This window comes from Stigmatopora nigra, chromosome 10 (assembly GCF_051989575.1).
Source record: "Stigmatopora nigra isolate UIUO_SnigA chromosome 10, RoL_Snig_1.1, whole genome shotgun sequence".
Lineage (NCBI taxonomy): Eukaryota > Metazoa > Chordata > Actinopteri > Syngnathiformes > Syngnathidae > Stigmatopora > Stigmatopora nigra.
In genome coordinates, this window is record NC_135517.1 from 2,577,310 (window position 1) to 2,593,696 (window position 16,387).

At 36.0% G+C, this 16,387-nt stretch overlaps 1 protein-coding gene and 1 long non-coding RNA gene across 2 annotated transcripts in view; one reads left to right on the top strand and one right to left on the bottom strand.

The window, feature by feature from the left end:
* The window catches only part of LOC144203101 (uncharacterized), a 62,473-nt gene extending 46,311 nt beyond the window's left edge, over positions 1-16,162 (top strand). Inside the window, exons 6-7 of the long non-coding RNA XR_013327612.1 lie at positions 14,716-14,958; positions 15,959-16,162. This is a non-coding gene — a long non-coding RNA (uncharacterized LOC144203101). The remainder of the gene's footprint in view (positions 1-14,715; positions 14,959-15,958) is intronic.
* inka2 (inka box actin regulator 2) lies at positions 6,953-14,967 on the bottom strand. Its single transcript, XM_077726365.1, has 2 exons — positions 14,761-14,967; positions 6,953-9,865 (listed from the first exon to the last, which is right to left on the bottom strand). Exons 1-2 carry the CDS (start codon positions 14,812-14,814, stop codon positions 8,804-8,806), a joined length of 1,116 nt encoding a protein of 371 aa, XP_077582491.1. The 5' UTR covers positions 14,815-14,967; the 3' UTR covers positions 6,953-8,803.
* Positions 16,163-16,387: the final 225 nt, after the last annotated feature.

Genomic DNA, 16,387 nt, shown 5'->3' on the forward strand with positions numbered 1-16,387 from the left:
ACATGTTTTATAAATGCATCGTTTCCGCATTACATATGTCGGCAAAAAATGAAGATATCTGTTTAGATGGTTGGTTCGTAGGCTACTTTAGATTAGGCCATTTTAGATATAATATTTAGATTTTTTTTTTAATAAATGGATTAAAAGAACTGGATTAAAAGCCCTGAATATTCATTTTTTTGTAGATCTAGAACAATGTTTATTTTAGATTTTTTTTAATATATTTTTAGATTTTACAAAATATTTTTTGAACTAAAAACACAGAAAAAATGATTAAAAAATGACAATTATTGATTTAAAAGGGGGAAAATCAGGAAATTTAATATACATCTATAATCTTCATTTTATTTTGATCCTAAAACAGAAAGTCAGCACTCATGATTTACTTTCCCGGGCCACACAAAATAATGCGGCGGGCCAGATTTGGCCCCCGGGCTGCCACTTTGACACATGATCTAGATGTTTTTTAGTTGGGATGGCACTTTTTATTTACGATGTAGTTTTTTTTAATTGCTAATAATGCAAGGGTTGGGGAAAAAAGCACAGATGCTACTTTTATCTCCATTTTAGCATTTAAAAAAATATTTTTTCCTCATTTTTGTGTGTTTTTAACATCTTTCATTCAAAATTGGGACACTTTTACCAATGTTAAAAGGTTTAGTTGGTAGTTCCATGATGACCGTGGAACAAATGAGAGAATTTACATATAAAGTGCACTTCTACTTACGAAATTTTCAAGTCACGAAAAATGTTCTGGAACTAATTAATTCTGTAAGTAGAGTTACGACTATACGTTTTGATATTAGAGTGAGAGTTACATATTTATAACCTCCCGTCCTCATCCCGACTGATTAATCCAGCGACTGCCCCGGGGGTGATAGATTTATAATCCAGTTGGACATTTCTCGTCATAACCGGCAGTCAAACACGATAACTCCATGCAAGCCTTAACAACTTTCTATAGATTATCAGTCTTTAACTGTATATTGCAATGAAATACTTCTATATCTATTCAATGTTTCCTATTATGAACATAGTCATTTAATAGTACACATACTTGTCCTTAAATGCACTCTGCCAATGGGTGTCAACATTTTTAATTACAACCTTTGCCAAAGTCTCAATTTTTTAAAAATAAATCCTCCGCATTTTCTGCTTCACTTCCACGCCGTATCTCCAGGACTTCATTTAATTTTTGACGTTCACACGCCAACGCTCATTCCTGTTGATCCTCAGGGGAAGTGCTGAGTGTCTCATCCCATTCCATCACATGGTTTTTCCTCCTCTTCCTCCTCTTCCTCCTTCCCAAACCCCCAAAAAAATGAAGAACATTTGTCCCTCTGCTGCTTTCCTAAAAAAATGGCGCTATTCCATCTGGAGGAAGAAAATGCTAGAGGAAAACAAAAGTGGGTCACCCAAAAATTGACGCCATTACATTTGAATTAGGATGTTAGCTGCCAAACTCCCAATTCTAATCCAATTGGACGTCTACTATTGATAAATTCCACTTCAACTGGGCAATTTGACTTGGAAAAACTGAAATTTGCGATGTAAAAGTGTTGGATAAGAAGATAAGCCATTAAATAACTATTTGTGGATGGGTGTGTGTGTATGTTTGTGTGTTTGAGTGTGTATGAGAGAATCCGGAGTGGAGATTTGTGTTAAATCTGGATTAATGATGGCGTTTTGGATGTCTCTTTATGATTTAATGTAAACCTTTAACACAGTGGCGACCATTCCTGCTCTATAAGAGTGACTATTTTATTAGATCTAAACCCTATAGTGATAAATAGCGCATAATTCAGGGTTTACTTTAAGAGAGTCTCAACAGGGTTCACAAAAACTGATTTTCTTGATGTATTTTGCTAATATTGTGACCAAGCAGTGTGATTCGTTGCCCAAATATCTATAAATAGACGAATATTTGACTTTTTGAAGTATTGGAATGGGAAAAAAATGGCGTTGGTATTTCGTTTAAGGATACTACTTCAATTAGGGACGTGAAAATGCCTACAATTCTAAATAAACTGCTTAAGTCTTTCATTTAAGCTCTCTATATCGTCATGGACTTACTGTACTAACACACACACACACACTAACGGCGTGGTGACCTATTTTAAACAGCAGGGGGGGCCTATTCAAAGGCAACATCTGCACACGCTGCTGTTTCTTGTGCATCCTAACATTTTTTTTTGTCGGATCCAAATGCTGCAGTAACATTATAAATGCATCTTTTGTGAATAACACGCTGCGGTGGCATTAATAATGTTCTATGCAGCTTATTTGAGAAGTACTGGAGAAGTATTATCTGTGTATGTACGCCGGGCGGAACAAATCGGGTGGGCTTGGTTGTAAGTAGATAGCCAGATGTTTTATACATCCCCCCCAAAATAATTCGCCCCGGTTTTAAATCTATTCTGCATTCCACAGTCTTTTTTGGGGGGATATCCCAATGAAGATTTTTAATTATTTTTCACATCCGATCCAAATTTTGTGATATATTTTCCCGATATTGACCCGATGCACTTTTTTTTTTAGGCTTGTGAGGTATAATTTATTTTGTTGGAGTATACCCAATGCGAGGGCGGTCCGGTGGGGCAAGTGGTTAGTGCATTGGCCTCACAGCTCTAGGGTTCTGGGTTCAAATCCAGGTTAGGTTCACCAGTGTGGAGTTTGCAGGTCCCCCCTGGGACTGTGTGGGTTTGTTCCGGGTACTCTGGTTACCTCCCACATTCCAAAAACATGCGTGGTAGGCTGATTGGACACTCCAAATTGGCGCTTGTTATGAGTGATTGGTTGTTTGTCTTATTGTGCCTTGCGATTGGCTGGCCATTGATTCAGGGTGTCCCCTTTCTCTGGCCCGGAGACAGCTGGGATTGGCTACAGCACCACTCTGTCTAAGGAGGATGAAGTGGGTCAGAAAATAAGATGTGATGAGATATCTGATGCATAGTTCTTAGCTTTTTTGCAACAATCTGAAGTTTATAGACATTTTTTTCAGTCATTATTCTTACTTTTTAGTTTTTAGAATATATTTGGGAATAAGGATTTATGGGAGTTTCTTAATGCAAGCATTATTTGAACAAATCTATTGTTTTGACTTCAATAATAGCACTTGAAAGCACCTGCCAGTTAAAAAAAAACCCAACAAATTAAGTGTAGTGAAATTCTCAAGCGAGACGAAATGCATCCGTGCCAATTTCAAAATAAAATAACAGACAGCGTAAATATATTGTCCTTTCCCTAACTTGGATCTTGTTTCCATATCTTGAAGCGCTCATTTGCATTTCAAAAAGTTTCATAACCTAAACATTTTGTATCTAGAGGCATTTGTAAGTAGTAGTACAATTGTATTTAAAAACAAATACACATGCAATATTTTTGGTTCATTTTATAATTTACTTATTTTTTTATGCTCAAATAGGTTAACTGACTATTTATTAAAATTTGTTTCAACAAGTAATGAGTAGAACAACCAAAACATAGTTCATATGCCCTTTATATATATTTATTTTGAATTTATAGCAAGTATATCTGGAAGCAGTCCAGATTTAAGAGTATAAACGCGGCCTGCCAATCCCGATTATTGAGTCCACTCACAAATCCTATGGCTAAGGGGCGGCGGCAGGGTAAGGGAGATGTTTATATGCTTGGCTTTGGGCACGCTGCCATCCAAAAGCTCTCAAGTTTCCTGTGGGAGAAAATGCTTGGCTGAGTGATGATTCTCCACTTCTTCTTCTACTCCTCTTCCTCCTTCTTCATCTTGCTGAGCGATTAGAAAAAGTGAAACGTGAGCGCATTCCGGTCGAGGGGTCGTGGCGGCGGACAGGGCTGCTGTTGCCGCACAGCTGAAGGAAGAAGGATCACTTAGAGATGAGCAAGGGGGGAACTACAACACATATCTCTATTTACGCCCTGTTTACTACTATATTTTACTTTATTATTATTATTCACCCTAGTGTAAATAGTTGATTATTTTTTTTTGTACTGCTATTAATGGTTTGAATTTTTTCTCAAGTAATAGTAGAGGCCCAGAATATTGTTTAGAAAAATTTAAGACATTTTGCTAGTATTGATAGTACACTAGCCAATTAAAAAGAAGCTAAAAAAAATCTATTAAAAATATATTAATTTGTTTAAAGATGCGTTTTTTTGGGGGGGGAAATTACTTCAATTTTTAAGTAAATTATTTCAAATAGGTAGGGGTAATCAAAAATACTTTTAAATAATCTGAATGTAAAATATACTTAAATAAATGTAGTTTGAGAAATAACTAATAAATGGTTCGGTCAATAAATTAAAAGAAATTGTTAGAAAAAAATGGTCAAAAAGATTAGTAATAAAAATGATGAGTGAATTTAGGGTAAGGCTTATATGCGCATAAATTAGACTTGACATGTACAAAACGCCATAACGCAAGACAAATTTATTTTGACGTCTATGAATTAAAATCTTTAAAAAATTATCTCAGAAATACTAAGTACGATGATTTTTCTCACGGTTTTCCCTTCAAAATATAACACATTTGTACTCCTATTAAAACCATGAATACGGAGATAAAAATTGTGAATCAGGGGGCGGCTTATACGAGAGAAATTGTCAAATTCAACCATTTTAAGGCAATTTTAAAGGTGTGGCGAGAAAATACAGTAATTGTGTTGTAAGGCTGTTGTGTTTTGTATTTTTTCATAAATTAGAATAGTAGACCATGTGAGTAGTCATGTATTTCTGCGTGAAATCACAGACTTTGAGTCTTGGCCGATGTGAGAGCGGCAGCTGACAAGTTGAGGCAAGAAAAAGAAGGAGGAGGGATGTGAGTAATGGGGGAAGCAAAGGGGGAGCCGAGGGCTGGGGGGGGGTCTAGATCTCCAGACAATCCGCTGTTGGGATCCCAAGGGAAACTGAATTAGATGAGACCATGGTACTACTGTTGCAGCTGTTGGTCTCCATCTCTCCCACACACGCACATGCATTAGATGGCTCTACTATAAGGCTTATTTTGATTTTAAAAAAGAACCATTATAAAGCTAGAGTATAAATATAATCACTAGAGATATAATTTAACTTACCGTATTTTCACCACTATAAGGCGCACCGCATTATAAGGCACACCCTCAATGAATTACATTTTTTTTCCATATATAAGGCGCACTGTCTATTTTGGAGAAAATTTAAGACTTTTTTAGTGCGCCTTATAGTCCTGAAAATACGGTAATTGCTATTGACTTCCAGGTATGAAGCACTCACTACTTTACAGTTACCTCTCGAGCCAGCCATTGTTGATGTTTTGGATTTTTTTTGTAGAAAATCTTGCAGTAGGGGAGGAGCTATATGATGGAATGGATTTTGTAAACTAAAATGGCATCTGCATATTTAACAGTATTGTTTCAGTTCAGGCCTTTGTGTTTTTTCAATATCCGACAGTGGTGGTTTTTCGTTTTTGTTTTTTTTCCATATATAAGGCGCACTGCATTCATTATAAGGCGCACTGTCTATTTTGGAGAAAATTGCAGACTTTTAAGTGCGCCTTATTGTGGTGAAAATAGGGTAATTGCTATTGACTTCCAGGTATGAAGCACTTACTACTTTACAGTCACCTCTAGAGCCAGCCATTGTTGATGTTTTGGATTTTTTTTGTATAAAATCTTGGAGTGGGGGAGGAGCTATATGATGGAAGATGTTGTAAACTAAGATGGCATCTGCATATTTAACAGTATTGTTTCAGTATAGGCGTTTGTGTGTTTTTTTTAAATATCCGACAGTGGTGGTTTTACGTTTTTGGTTTTCTGTTTTTTCCATATATAAGGCGCACTGGATTATAAGGCGCACTGTCTATTTTGGAGAAAATTTAAGACTTTTAAGTGCGCCTTATAGTCGTGAAAATACGGTAGTGTGTATTCAATAGGCCGATTACTGCATGGAACTTTACTGTTGTCAGTTGTTATTTGAAGTGAAAATAATGAAACTATGTCATATTGTGTCTGCTTTTGTACTCTGTTGTGTATATTTATTCATCTTGAAAAGTATGTAGTATGATGTCAAGGGAGAAAGTGTTGTTTATTTATTTTGTTTTGCCTTGATGCAGTCTGAAGTGTGTCGCAGAATCTCTGTATTTTATTTATTGAAGATGCAGTCTGACTTGTGTTCCATATTTAGAAATGAATTTAGAGCACACGTCTATCCACTTTCTAGTCATGCAAAAAAGCACTTTGAGAGAGGAGTAGAGGACATACCAATTTAGTCACAAAAATCCTCGTATAGTACAGTATTTTGAGTTTAAAGTGCTTTTAATCCCATTTTATCAGTGTTTTTAATGAACTGCATATGTGATTGTACTCATACAGACTATACTTTGTATAATTTGTATTTTTAAAAATTATTTCTATTCATTCTAGTCACTCATTACGAATTATTGTTTTGTAATAGTAGTGTTTTATTTTATTTCCTCTATATATTTTAAGTTTTTAATTTTATTTAGAAAGTGATAGTACATATAACTTATAGAGCGTCTATTTTTATATATGGTTATATAATTATAATTAATTTATAGTCTATAACTATAAATTTAAATCTCAATCAATGTACTAATTTCATTTTTGTGTTAAAATTGTCAGATTTGTTTATTCAGTAGTCTTATAAATTAATATATTTTTATTTCCAAATTTAAAATGCCCTAAAAAATATTTTTGTCGATTTCTTAAATTTTAATTTAATCTGCTAATCTGTTAATTTAAATCTGCTAAAAAATGCCACCCTAATGTATTCAAAAAGTATACTTTTTAGTTGCAACATACACAACACCACATTAATTTCTTAAAACAAAATTTATTGTAAACAAAGAGTCATGTATGTAACAAATATACAAAAACACAACACACTTTCATCACATAAAAACCCCCAAACATTTTGCAGCGAATTAAACAAACAAAACAACATTGTCATAGTGAACAAAGTGAAGTCATATTGCAAAATCTGTGTGACCTGTCTCCACTTGATTGGTCAATTTAGAATATAAAAAACAACATAGAAGATTGTCCTTGCATTCTAGCAGTGATACAAGTGTAATATTTACAATAGTTCCGGCCATGTTCTTAATGGGTGGCCCCTTGACTAACGTGACCGGACGTTTGGTTGCCGGTCTTTTGGTCGCCAGTCTTTTGGCCGCCGGTCTTTGGGTCGCCGGTCAAATGTACTTAGATATTAAATAGTACTTGGATATTAAATAGTACTTAGATATTATTTAGTACTAAGATATTAAATAGTACTTATATATTAATTCGTACTTAGATATTAAATGGTACTTGGATATTAAATAGTACTTCGATATTAAATAGTACTTAGATATTAAATAGTACTTGGATATTAAATAGTACTTGGATATTAGATAGTACTTGGATATTAGATAGTACTTAGATATTAGATAGTACTTAGATATTAGATAGTACTTAGATATTAGATAGTACTTGGATATTAGATAGTACTTGGATATTAGACAGTACTTCGATATTAGATAGTACTTCGATATTAGATAGTACTTCGATATTAGATAGTACTTCGATATTAGACAGTACTTCGATATTAGATAGTACTTGGATATTAGATAGTACTTGGATATTAGATAGTACTTAGATATTAGATAGTACTTAGATATTAGACAGTACTTCGATATTAGATAGTACTTCGATATTAGATAGTACTTCGATATTAGATAGTACTTCGATATTAAATAGTACTTCGATATTAAATAGTACTTTGATATTAAATAGTACTTGGATATTAATCAGTACTGAGATTTAAAAACTGTCTCTCATGAATATAATTTTTAGAGCTGGTTTCTCTTTATCACCATTTGACCGGCGACCAAAAGACCGTCGACCAAAAGACCAGCGACCAAACGTCCGAGCTAAAAACATGTTTGCTAGGATTGGTTGAACACTCTAAAACTGCCCCTAACTGTGAATAGTTGTCCTTTATCTCCTTGTGCCCTGTGATTGGCTGGCCACCAATTCGTGGTGTCTCCCACATGGTACTCATAGTTGGCCAGAATAGGCTCTAGCGACCCTTGTGAGGATAAGCAGTAAGGAAAATGAAAGAATATTGTTAATACTCGGCTAGCAGATGGTCAGCTGTGCCCTACAGACCCCCCTCCACACTGCCCATGTGGGTTGACGGTTGGTTGACTCAGTGTGCCAAAACAGTCGAATCATTAAAAATATGTGACATGACAGCTGGCAAAAAAGAAAAATTGAAGTGAAGTGAACTGGTCATGCACTCGATTGGTCGTGATTTCCTGCTGGGGATGTGATGACGTAAATGCTCGAAACTGAAAGACCATTCGAGTATTTTGGCTACATTCCCAGCCTATAATGGTGTAAATTTGTGTTAGCATTGGAAGCATTTGAAGCTTTTAACATCTTGCAAAATTCAATGATGCTTTAACTCATTGATGGGTTCAGCGTCCAGTCACAATCGCAATCATTTTGGTGTCTATCACGTTTTCTGGAGAGGCAGTTTCTATCAATTTGTAATTAAGGATACTGTAACACTTTACCAAGATGTCAATAAATATCGACTATAGTCATTTTTGTTCAAAGTTTTAACCGTACCATTTCCCAAAATACTCAAAACAACCCGAAATAAACCTCAACAAAGTACAACGATTGTATAAAAGACACTACCGAAAACCGGACTCTCTTCTGATTGCCAAACCAGATCGCTGTTGTGAAGTTTTTAGGATTTACAGTCATTCTTTTAGCCCACACCTGCTACTAGTCCAATTTAGAGCAAGTCTATTGGCCCACCCTCAAACCCACACAGCTGTGTTATAGTCAAACAAGGGTTGTCTATTCCGTAGTCTACCCTCTGGCGGTCTTCGGTCTAAGTAAATCCCTGTAAACGGCTTTTCTTGGTATTGCTGAATCTGGATTTGGCTACTAGGCATTGTTTCCGCCTGTGCTTTTCCTTGTTGTCCATTATTAGCCCAAAAAGGCAGGTAGAAACTACCTTTAGTGCTTTTTGGAACTGCTTTTTTAGGTCTTTTGACCAAGTTTCCATCAGGAGACTCTGGAGCCATCCAACCAGGTCGTTCTTTAAGGAGCCTATCACGATCAGGTCGTACACCACGAAGAAACTTCTTAAAAATATTAGTTGTAAGTGAGAACTTCCTGCAGATCTCCTGCGACCGGCTCAGTCGTAACGGGTGTGCCGGAGAATCCGGTCTTTCGGCACCAGCCTCGTCCTTAAAACCCTCTTTTGATTGTTCTTCCGGTTCAATTGCCGGCAAGTCTAGCCAGTTTCCGACTAGGTCTGCAAAGATGTTATCGCCCAACACTAAGGGTTGCCGATTCCGGCTTTGGTTCATGAGAGACGAAGTCCAGTCCCCGGCGTCGTCTGTACTGTCCTGGGAGTAGTCCGTATCTAGGGATGGACCTTCTCTGGATAGGCTGTGAAGGATCCCAGGGAGGTCTACAGGTCGGTTGGGGGTGGGAGGTTTTATGTAGGGATCGGGTAGGGGGTTTCCTACTGTGGGTCCGTAGAAGTCTACTTGTGGTGTTATGTAGCCGGACCATCTCTGTGGTACAGATTCTAGGTCTTCTTCCTCGGTTTCATTCATTTCCCGACTGGAACTGGATGAGGATAGGGTCCCTTCGCTGGTTCTGGTTTGAGAGAAATCTGTAGACTGTTCTGGACTCAATCTGGGTTCTGTTTCGGTGGTGTTGGAAGATGTTGTGTTGTTTGGATTCCGAGTTGATAGGTTAAGGTTGTCGAGAGCGGTTTGGACTTGGAGGAGTTTTAGTTCTTGGAGTGCGCCCATCATGGAGTTCATTTGATCGTGGAGGCCATCTCCGGCTTCTTTCATGGACACCTGGAGGGAGGAGATTGATGACAATTAGAATATGTAGGCTTTTAATTTCATTTTGGCTTGACCTAGAGCTACTAACTGTGCTTTTGTTTTTATCTGATTACAACCGTCTGAATTGACAGAATGAAAAATAACAGGAGGTTGGCAGGCTAGTCCATCCATATTGGACCTTTATGGCCCAGGTTCAAGACTGGAACCAGCCTTCCCCTTCCACTCTTATTCAGCTTTTACTCACCAGAACCATTACAAAAGTCTAAAATCCTCGAAAATGTATTTTCTTCTATTGACCAATATCATGAGTCACTCTTAGAACATTAAAAAAACAGTTTTTTTGTTGGTTTGCTGGTACAATCATACCCTTCCCATCATCCTCCTCTGCTTTTGACTCTAATCTATTCTCCAAGCTGAGTCATGTGACCTAACATCATCACTCAAAGGCATACACCAGAGGCCAGAAAGTCGCCATAGCCAAGAACTGAATCATTTGCCTTTCCTGACCTATTTTGTGAAACCCTTGTCATCATATTTTTTTAAACATTTGCTACACTGTCCAACCTAAACAAAATCTAATAGAATTTAGCATTTTTCTATCTGAAATCCTCAAAATGGAACAACATACATCTTTCATACAACTTTCTACACCCCTAAAATAGAGTTTTTGGGTGAGTTTTCCCGTATTTTAGTCATTTTATAGTTCAAACTACAGTGTTCCCCCGCTACTTCGCGGTTCAGCTACCGCGGACTCAAAGCTTCGTGGATTTGTTTTGAAAAATAAAATACAAATATTACATTGAAACAACATATTTTACATTTTTTTTGTTATAACATGAATTTCACTCTCTCTACCCGTATTCTATATGGTGTACTGTATACAGGGGGTAAAAAACGTTTTTAAAAATGTAAAAAAATAAAATAAAAAATGGGAATTTAATTCAAATTAAGCATTTTTCAAGGGGAATCCCTACTTTGCGGAAATTCACTTATCGCGGGTGGTCCCGGTCCCCATTAACCGCGATAACTGAGGGAACACTGTATTCAAAATGGTTCCTACCTTCAGTAACAGCAGCTCCCTTGAATTACACCAACATAACATACCCACATTTGAATGGATGGAGGTTATATATGTAGCAGTCTTACATTGGGGCAACCAATCAGAGCTTCAGGGCTAAGATAATCCCTCAAATTGTGAAAGGAGGGGTGCTGGGGCTCACCCGGGTGGAAAAGATGCGACAATGAGATGAGAAATTGCCAGCGAGAGTCATTGGCTTGGGATTGCGGGGGTCTTAGACCATATGTTTAGATGTTAGCAGCGTCTATGCTTTCAATTATGAATGATTACATATGGGGGATATGAGGGGGGTCTGTGTGACAACACCAGACTGTGATATGGGACTAGGACCCCCCCCGGTTTGTACCCCTCGGTGGGGAAGACAACCTGTAAGACCCGTGAGAGGACGGCATGTTGCGTAATGTTTGGAGAGTTTGGTTTTATGTTTTTAGTAAAGATAAAATAGCTGTTTTTTTAAAGAAATGGAAATTTGGGAGGGGAAATGTTATGTTTTAATGATTTTTTTGGTGTTAGGTAGGGTAATAGGATGCATTTTTTGGGGGGTTTTTGGTTTGTTTTTAAGGGTTAAAGAATTAATTTAAATGTATATTAACTGTAAAAAAATGAGGGGGTTTTGTTAATAGAAAATGTGCTATTTTTTTAAAGAAAAACGGTATTTAATTTGAAATAAACAAATAGTCAATGCAAAATATAGAATTAAATAATACATAAAATTTTACAAAATGTACTGATTTCAAAAATGATAGTCATTTATAGTCTTTTTATACTTTAAATACATTAGAAATAAAAAAATACAGTGCAAATATAACTGAACTTCTTTTTAGTGAGCCTTTTTAACTTTGCAGTAGCAAAAAAATGGATTAAACCATTCAAATAACTCAATTTTTTACCTGTGTTTTTAGTTAAAAATCATTTTATAAAATCTAAAAATATATTTAAAAAATGCTAAAATAAACATTGTTTTAAATCTATAAAAAACTGACTATTTGGGGCTTTTAATCCAGTTCTTTTAATCCATTTATATAAAATAAAATCTAAATATTATATCTAAAACAGCCCACATGCAATCAAGTTGACATTAAAACACCCGCGAATCAACCCGAGTCTGACACCCCTTGATATACAGTACCCTCTTCTGATTGGCCGAAAAAAAAACATCACTTCTCACAAGTCTAAACAAGTTTTCGGTAAAAGCAGTCAGCAACTTCCTATCCTCCATAATTAGTGACAAATGTGCAAATAAATACATAAATAAGTACAGTCACAAGTGGCTTTTGTGTGGGTTTAACCTGGGAGGCTTGTTGCTTGTTTGGGGGGCTTCATAACGTGGAGGTTATCAAGCCCCCCCCCCTGGCTGGCTCGTTAAAAATGAATGGTGCTGTGTACATGTGTGTTTCTTTGTGTGTACTTGTGTGTGTATTTGTGTACTTGTGTGTGTATTTGTGTGTACATGTGTGTCAAGGGCACGGGAATGCTAGTTTATGTGGTGGGCACACAGGGGTCTTTATATAGAGGAGGGGTCAACATCTACAGGCTAATAAAAGTGAAGCAAATAACAGAAATGGTGTTAAACAAGTGATGCTTGTTTAGAGCATGAAACATGGAGATAACATTATTATTGTTGTTAATAATGTGTGTGGGGAGGTTTTATTTGGGGTTTTGGTGATATTTTGAGTTTGGAATGATTGGAAATTTGATGGTAGGTTTTGGGATTTTTATTGTTTTGGTTTAGTTTGGGTGTGAAGGGGTTATTTTGTGGTTTTAGGAGTATTTTGAAGTATTTTGGGGGTAAATGTGGGTTTAGTATGGGTGGAGGGATGATGTTTTTGGTGTGTATTGTTAAAATTGTTGTGTGGTGACATTAATTTGGGCATGAAGGTTTGTTTTGTGATTTTAAAAGTATTTTTAAGTATTTTTGGGGGTAAATGTGGGTTAAATATGGGTGGAGGAATTATGTTTTTGGTGTTAGTTGTTAAAATTATTGTATGATGACATCCAATTTGGGCATGAAGGTTTATTTTGTGATTTTAAAAGTATTTTTAAGTATTTTTGGGGGTAAATGTGGGTTAAATATGGGTGGGGGAATCATGTTTTTGGTGTTAGTTGTTAAAATTGTAGTATGATGACATCAATTTGGGTTTATTTTGCGATTTTAAAAGTATTTTTAAGCATTTTTTTTAGGTAAACATGGGTTTAGTACTGATGGAGAAATTATGTTTTTGGTGTTAATTGTTAAAATTATTATATGATGACAAAGTGGTGTCTTTTGTATGGAAATTAGATCCAAAAAGACTGTTTTTTTCCAGTTTCTCTTAAACAGGGGCTTTAAAAGACAAAGTTGTCATAAGGTGAAGCACTACATCTATTTTTTTTGGTGGTGTTGACATTTCAAAGTCACGTCTACTCTATCCTTAGGCTTAAGTTAAAAAAAGAAAAGAAATAACACACCTTGACTGCGTGATAACGTGAAAGCATCTGATGATGATTTGTATGCGGTAATGCAGGTGTGAAGACCCCCCCCACCCCCCCCCGAGGGACATGACTCACAAAAAACGTCAATCGACACATCTGTCTGTCTGTCTCCCTGATTGAGTCATGACGCATTGTATTTTAACAACGATGAGGTAATCACAGTGAAAACTATTGTAGGAAAAATCCCTTTCACTCTGTTTTTTTTTTGTTGACGTCCAATCCATTTTGATTGGGAGGGATGGCAGAGTTTATTCGCTGATGATTTCCCAAAAGGATTGGACGCCGTCGATGTTAGCCAATAATTAAAAGCCTTTATTGTCATTATACAACAGTATAATGACATTTGAAAAGGACCAAATTGGAGAGCAAAGAGAGCCACTGTGGCCCTGCGTGCCGCCATTTTGGATCAAAATTAGTAGTGATCTTATTATATGGCTTTTTCAGGACCGATATTGATTTTTAACAGTTAAAAATATGCTACTTTGAGCTGATATTCATTAGCAATGTTAAAAATTGGTTTATAGGAATTCATAATGCAAACTCTGAACTTTATAGAATTGTATTTAATCACATGAATGTAGTAAATGAAGAAAAGAAAATGTATTATATTTTTACCCCAGAGAAAACCCACACAAGCCCGAGGGAACATGCAACTACTCCTCACAGTGAGGACCGATCTGGGATTGAACCCTCGACCCCGTAACTATGAGACCAACCCCCTATTAGTGCCAATTCATTCATTATTAAATACCCCAGGAAAACCCACACAAGGCCAAGGGGAACATGCAAGCTCCACACAATGAAAACCGACCAGGAATCAAACCCTCGACCCCAGAACTGTGAGACCACAACCCGCTATTTAGTGCCAACTATACCAAAATATTGCTTTCAATAATTTTACATTCTCCCAAACAAAAACTACAAAAAAGAAACTTCAAGTTTAAAGACTGAGCAAATAGTCAGATTTCCCTTTACCACCCAAAATGGACCCATAAACAAGTTATTTAGTTAATATAATCAATAATTTGGTTATATATACTTTCTGTTAATTCAAACTATGAAAAAAACGATTAATTAAAACATTAATACCACCTACTTCAACGATTTAAGTGACTAAATTAAAAAAGTAGAATAAATTGGAAAAAACTTATTCTTGAACATGTCATTGAACACATCATTGATACATTTTTGAAGCAACTAAGTCTTGCAAATAGGTTTACACATCTAGGTTAAATATTACACATTTATTAGCCCTTTTGCATGCAAACAGTCCCATTAATATCCGATTTTTATCATCTAATTTAGGACTTAGTGTGGAGGAATGCACGGACAGCTGGAAAAAGAAGACTTGACTCACCAGCTCTTGCTTTAATCGCCGCAGACAAACGTCCATGCTCTTCTTTTTGGACATCTCGAGTGATAAAAAAAACTACAATAACGGGAAAAAAAGCTGGAGAAATGTCACGCTTTTGGTCGCATGGCCATCGGGAAGGAACACCGAGGGTCTCCGTGAAAGGAGAAAAGGGGGCGGAAGACCACACGTCGTGTGACGTCGGTAAGTCGAACGCCGATTGATAAATAGTGGCGATGTGATCGTACGTCAATCAGCGACTTTTGTCCATTCAAGAGCAGCCTTTTACGTCACACGGACACGCCCACTACTATGACGATTTTCTCAAAATGTTAACGTGAATTAGTTCTATTAGTATTTTAGTTGGATGGAAAGGGCACATTAAAATAGAATAATTATGTTTTTCGAAAAAGAAAAGTTATTAAAATATAAAAAATTGAAATAGAAACAAATTATAAATACATTAATTTCAAATACATGTACAACTGTAGTTGGTCTTTTAATGTACAGTAGTCCCTCGTTTATCGCGGATTCACTACTTTGCGATTTTTTTTACTCTTAATTATTTTATTTTTTTTAACTATAATGCTCAGTCCTATTAGCAAGTTTAGCTGGTATTAGCCTGTGAGTTTCAGCGTGGATTTTCACATTTTTCTGAACTTTAAAAATAGGTATATGGTATATAAATTGAGTTTTATTTATTTAATAAAGGGACTATACATATTAATGAACATATACATATACGTATATCATTTACCTATTTAATCCCTTGTGCAGGTTGATGTTAGAAACGTAGTAAAAGAAAAAAAATGTATTTTTGATATCCATTTAATTCTTTGACTAACTACAACTGCACATTGCTAGTGATTAGTTCACTGTCCCTGGAAAAAATAATTAATTTCAATAGATGTCCAACCAATTAAAACTGAGAAGGTTGCCAATAAATAATCCAAATTAAGTGTGTTTCAGTTCCAAAATTTTCAAGTTACGAAACCTTTTGAGATGCAAATGTACAAAAACAAGATCCAAGTGACAAAAATCCCCCAAAACTTTAAATGCATTTCCCATATCCGTTATTTAATTTTGCAATTGTTGCAGTAATATTGCAGCTTGCAACTGTTAACAACATGAGCGTAAAGAATGAAAAAAAAACATGAATGTAAACAAATTCATGAAACCTTAACACCCGTTATTATTATGACAGGGTGGAATAGGTTCATCCGGCCTGCAGCTGCTGCGTCCTCACGTTGGTTTCCGCTCAGCTGTCGTGACACAAAGGAGACAGGAAACGCAACAAAAACCATCACGTGACCAAACAGAAATAGAAGCAACAATACATGTTAATTGTCAATTGCCCCAAATCAGCAGGAATTGAAGACAAGAATCCAGCTCATTTTAGTCATTTCAATATAAGGCAAGTATGATAGGATATCCATGTCCAATTTATTTGAACTTGGTAGGTTGGCAGCGATTAAATTCCATTGAAATACTAGTTAAAGTTATAATAATTAGAATTAGATATAATATACTAAGATGTGTATTGTATTGCATGGATAAATGTTACCACTCTGTCCTCTAGTGTTTCTAATAGCCTACTGCACCATATTTCCTTTTTTTCATAAATAGAATCCCA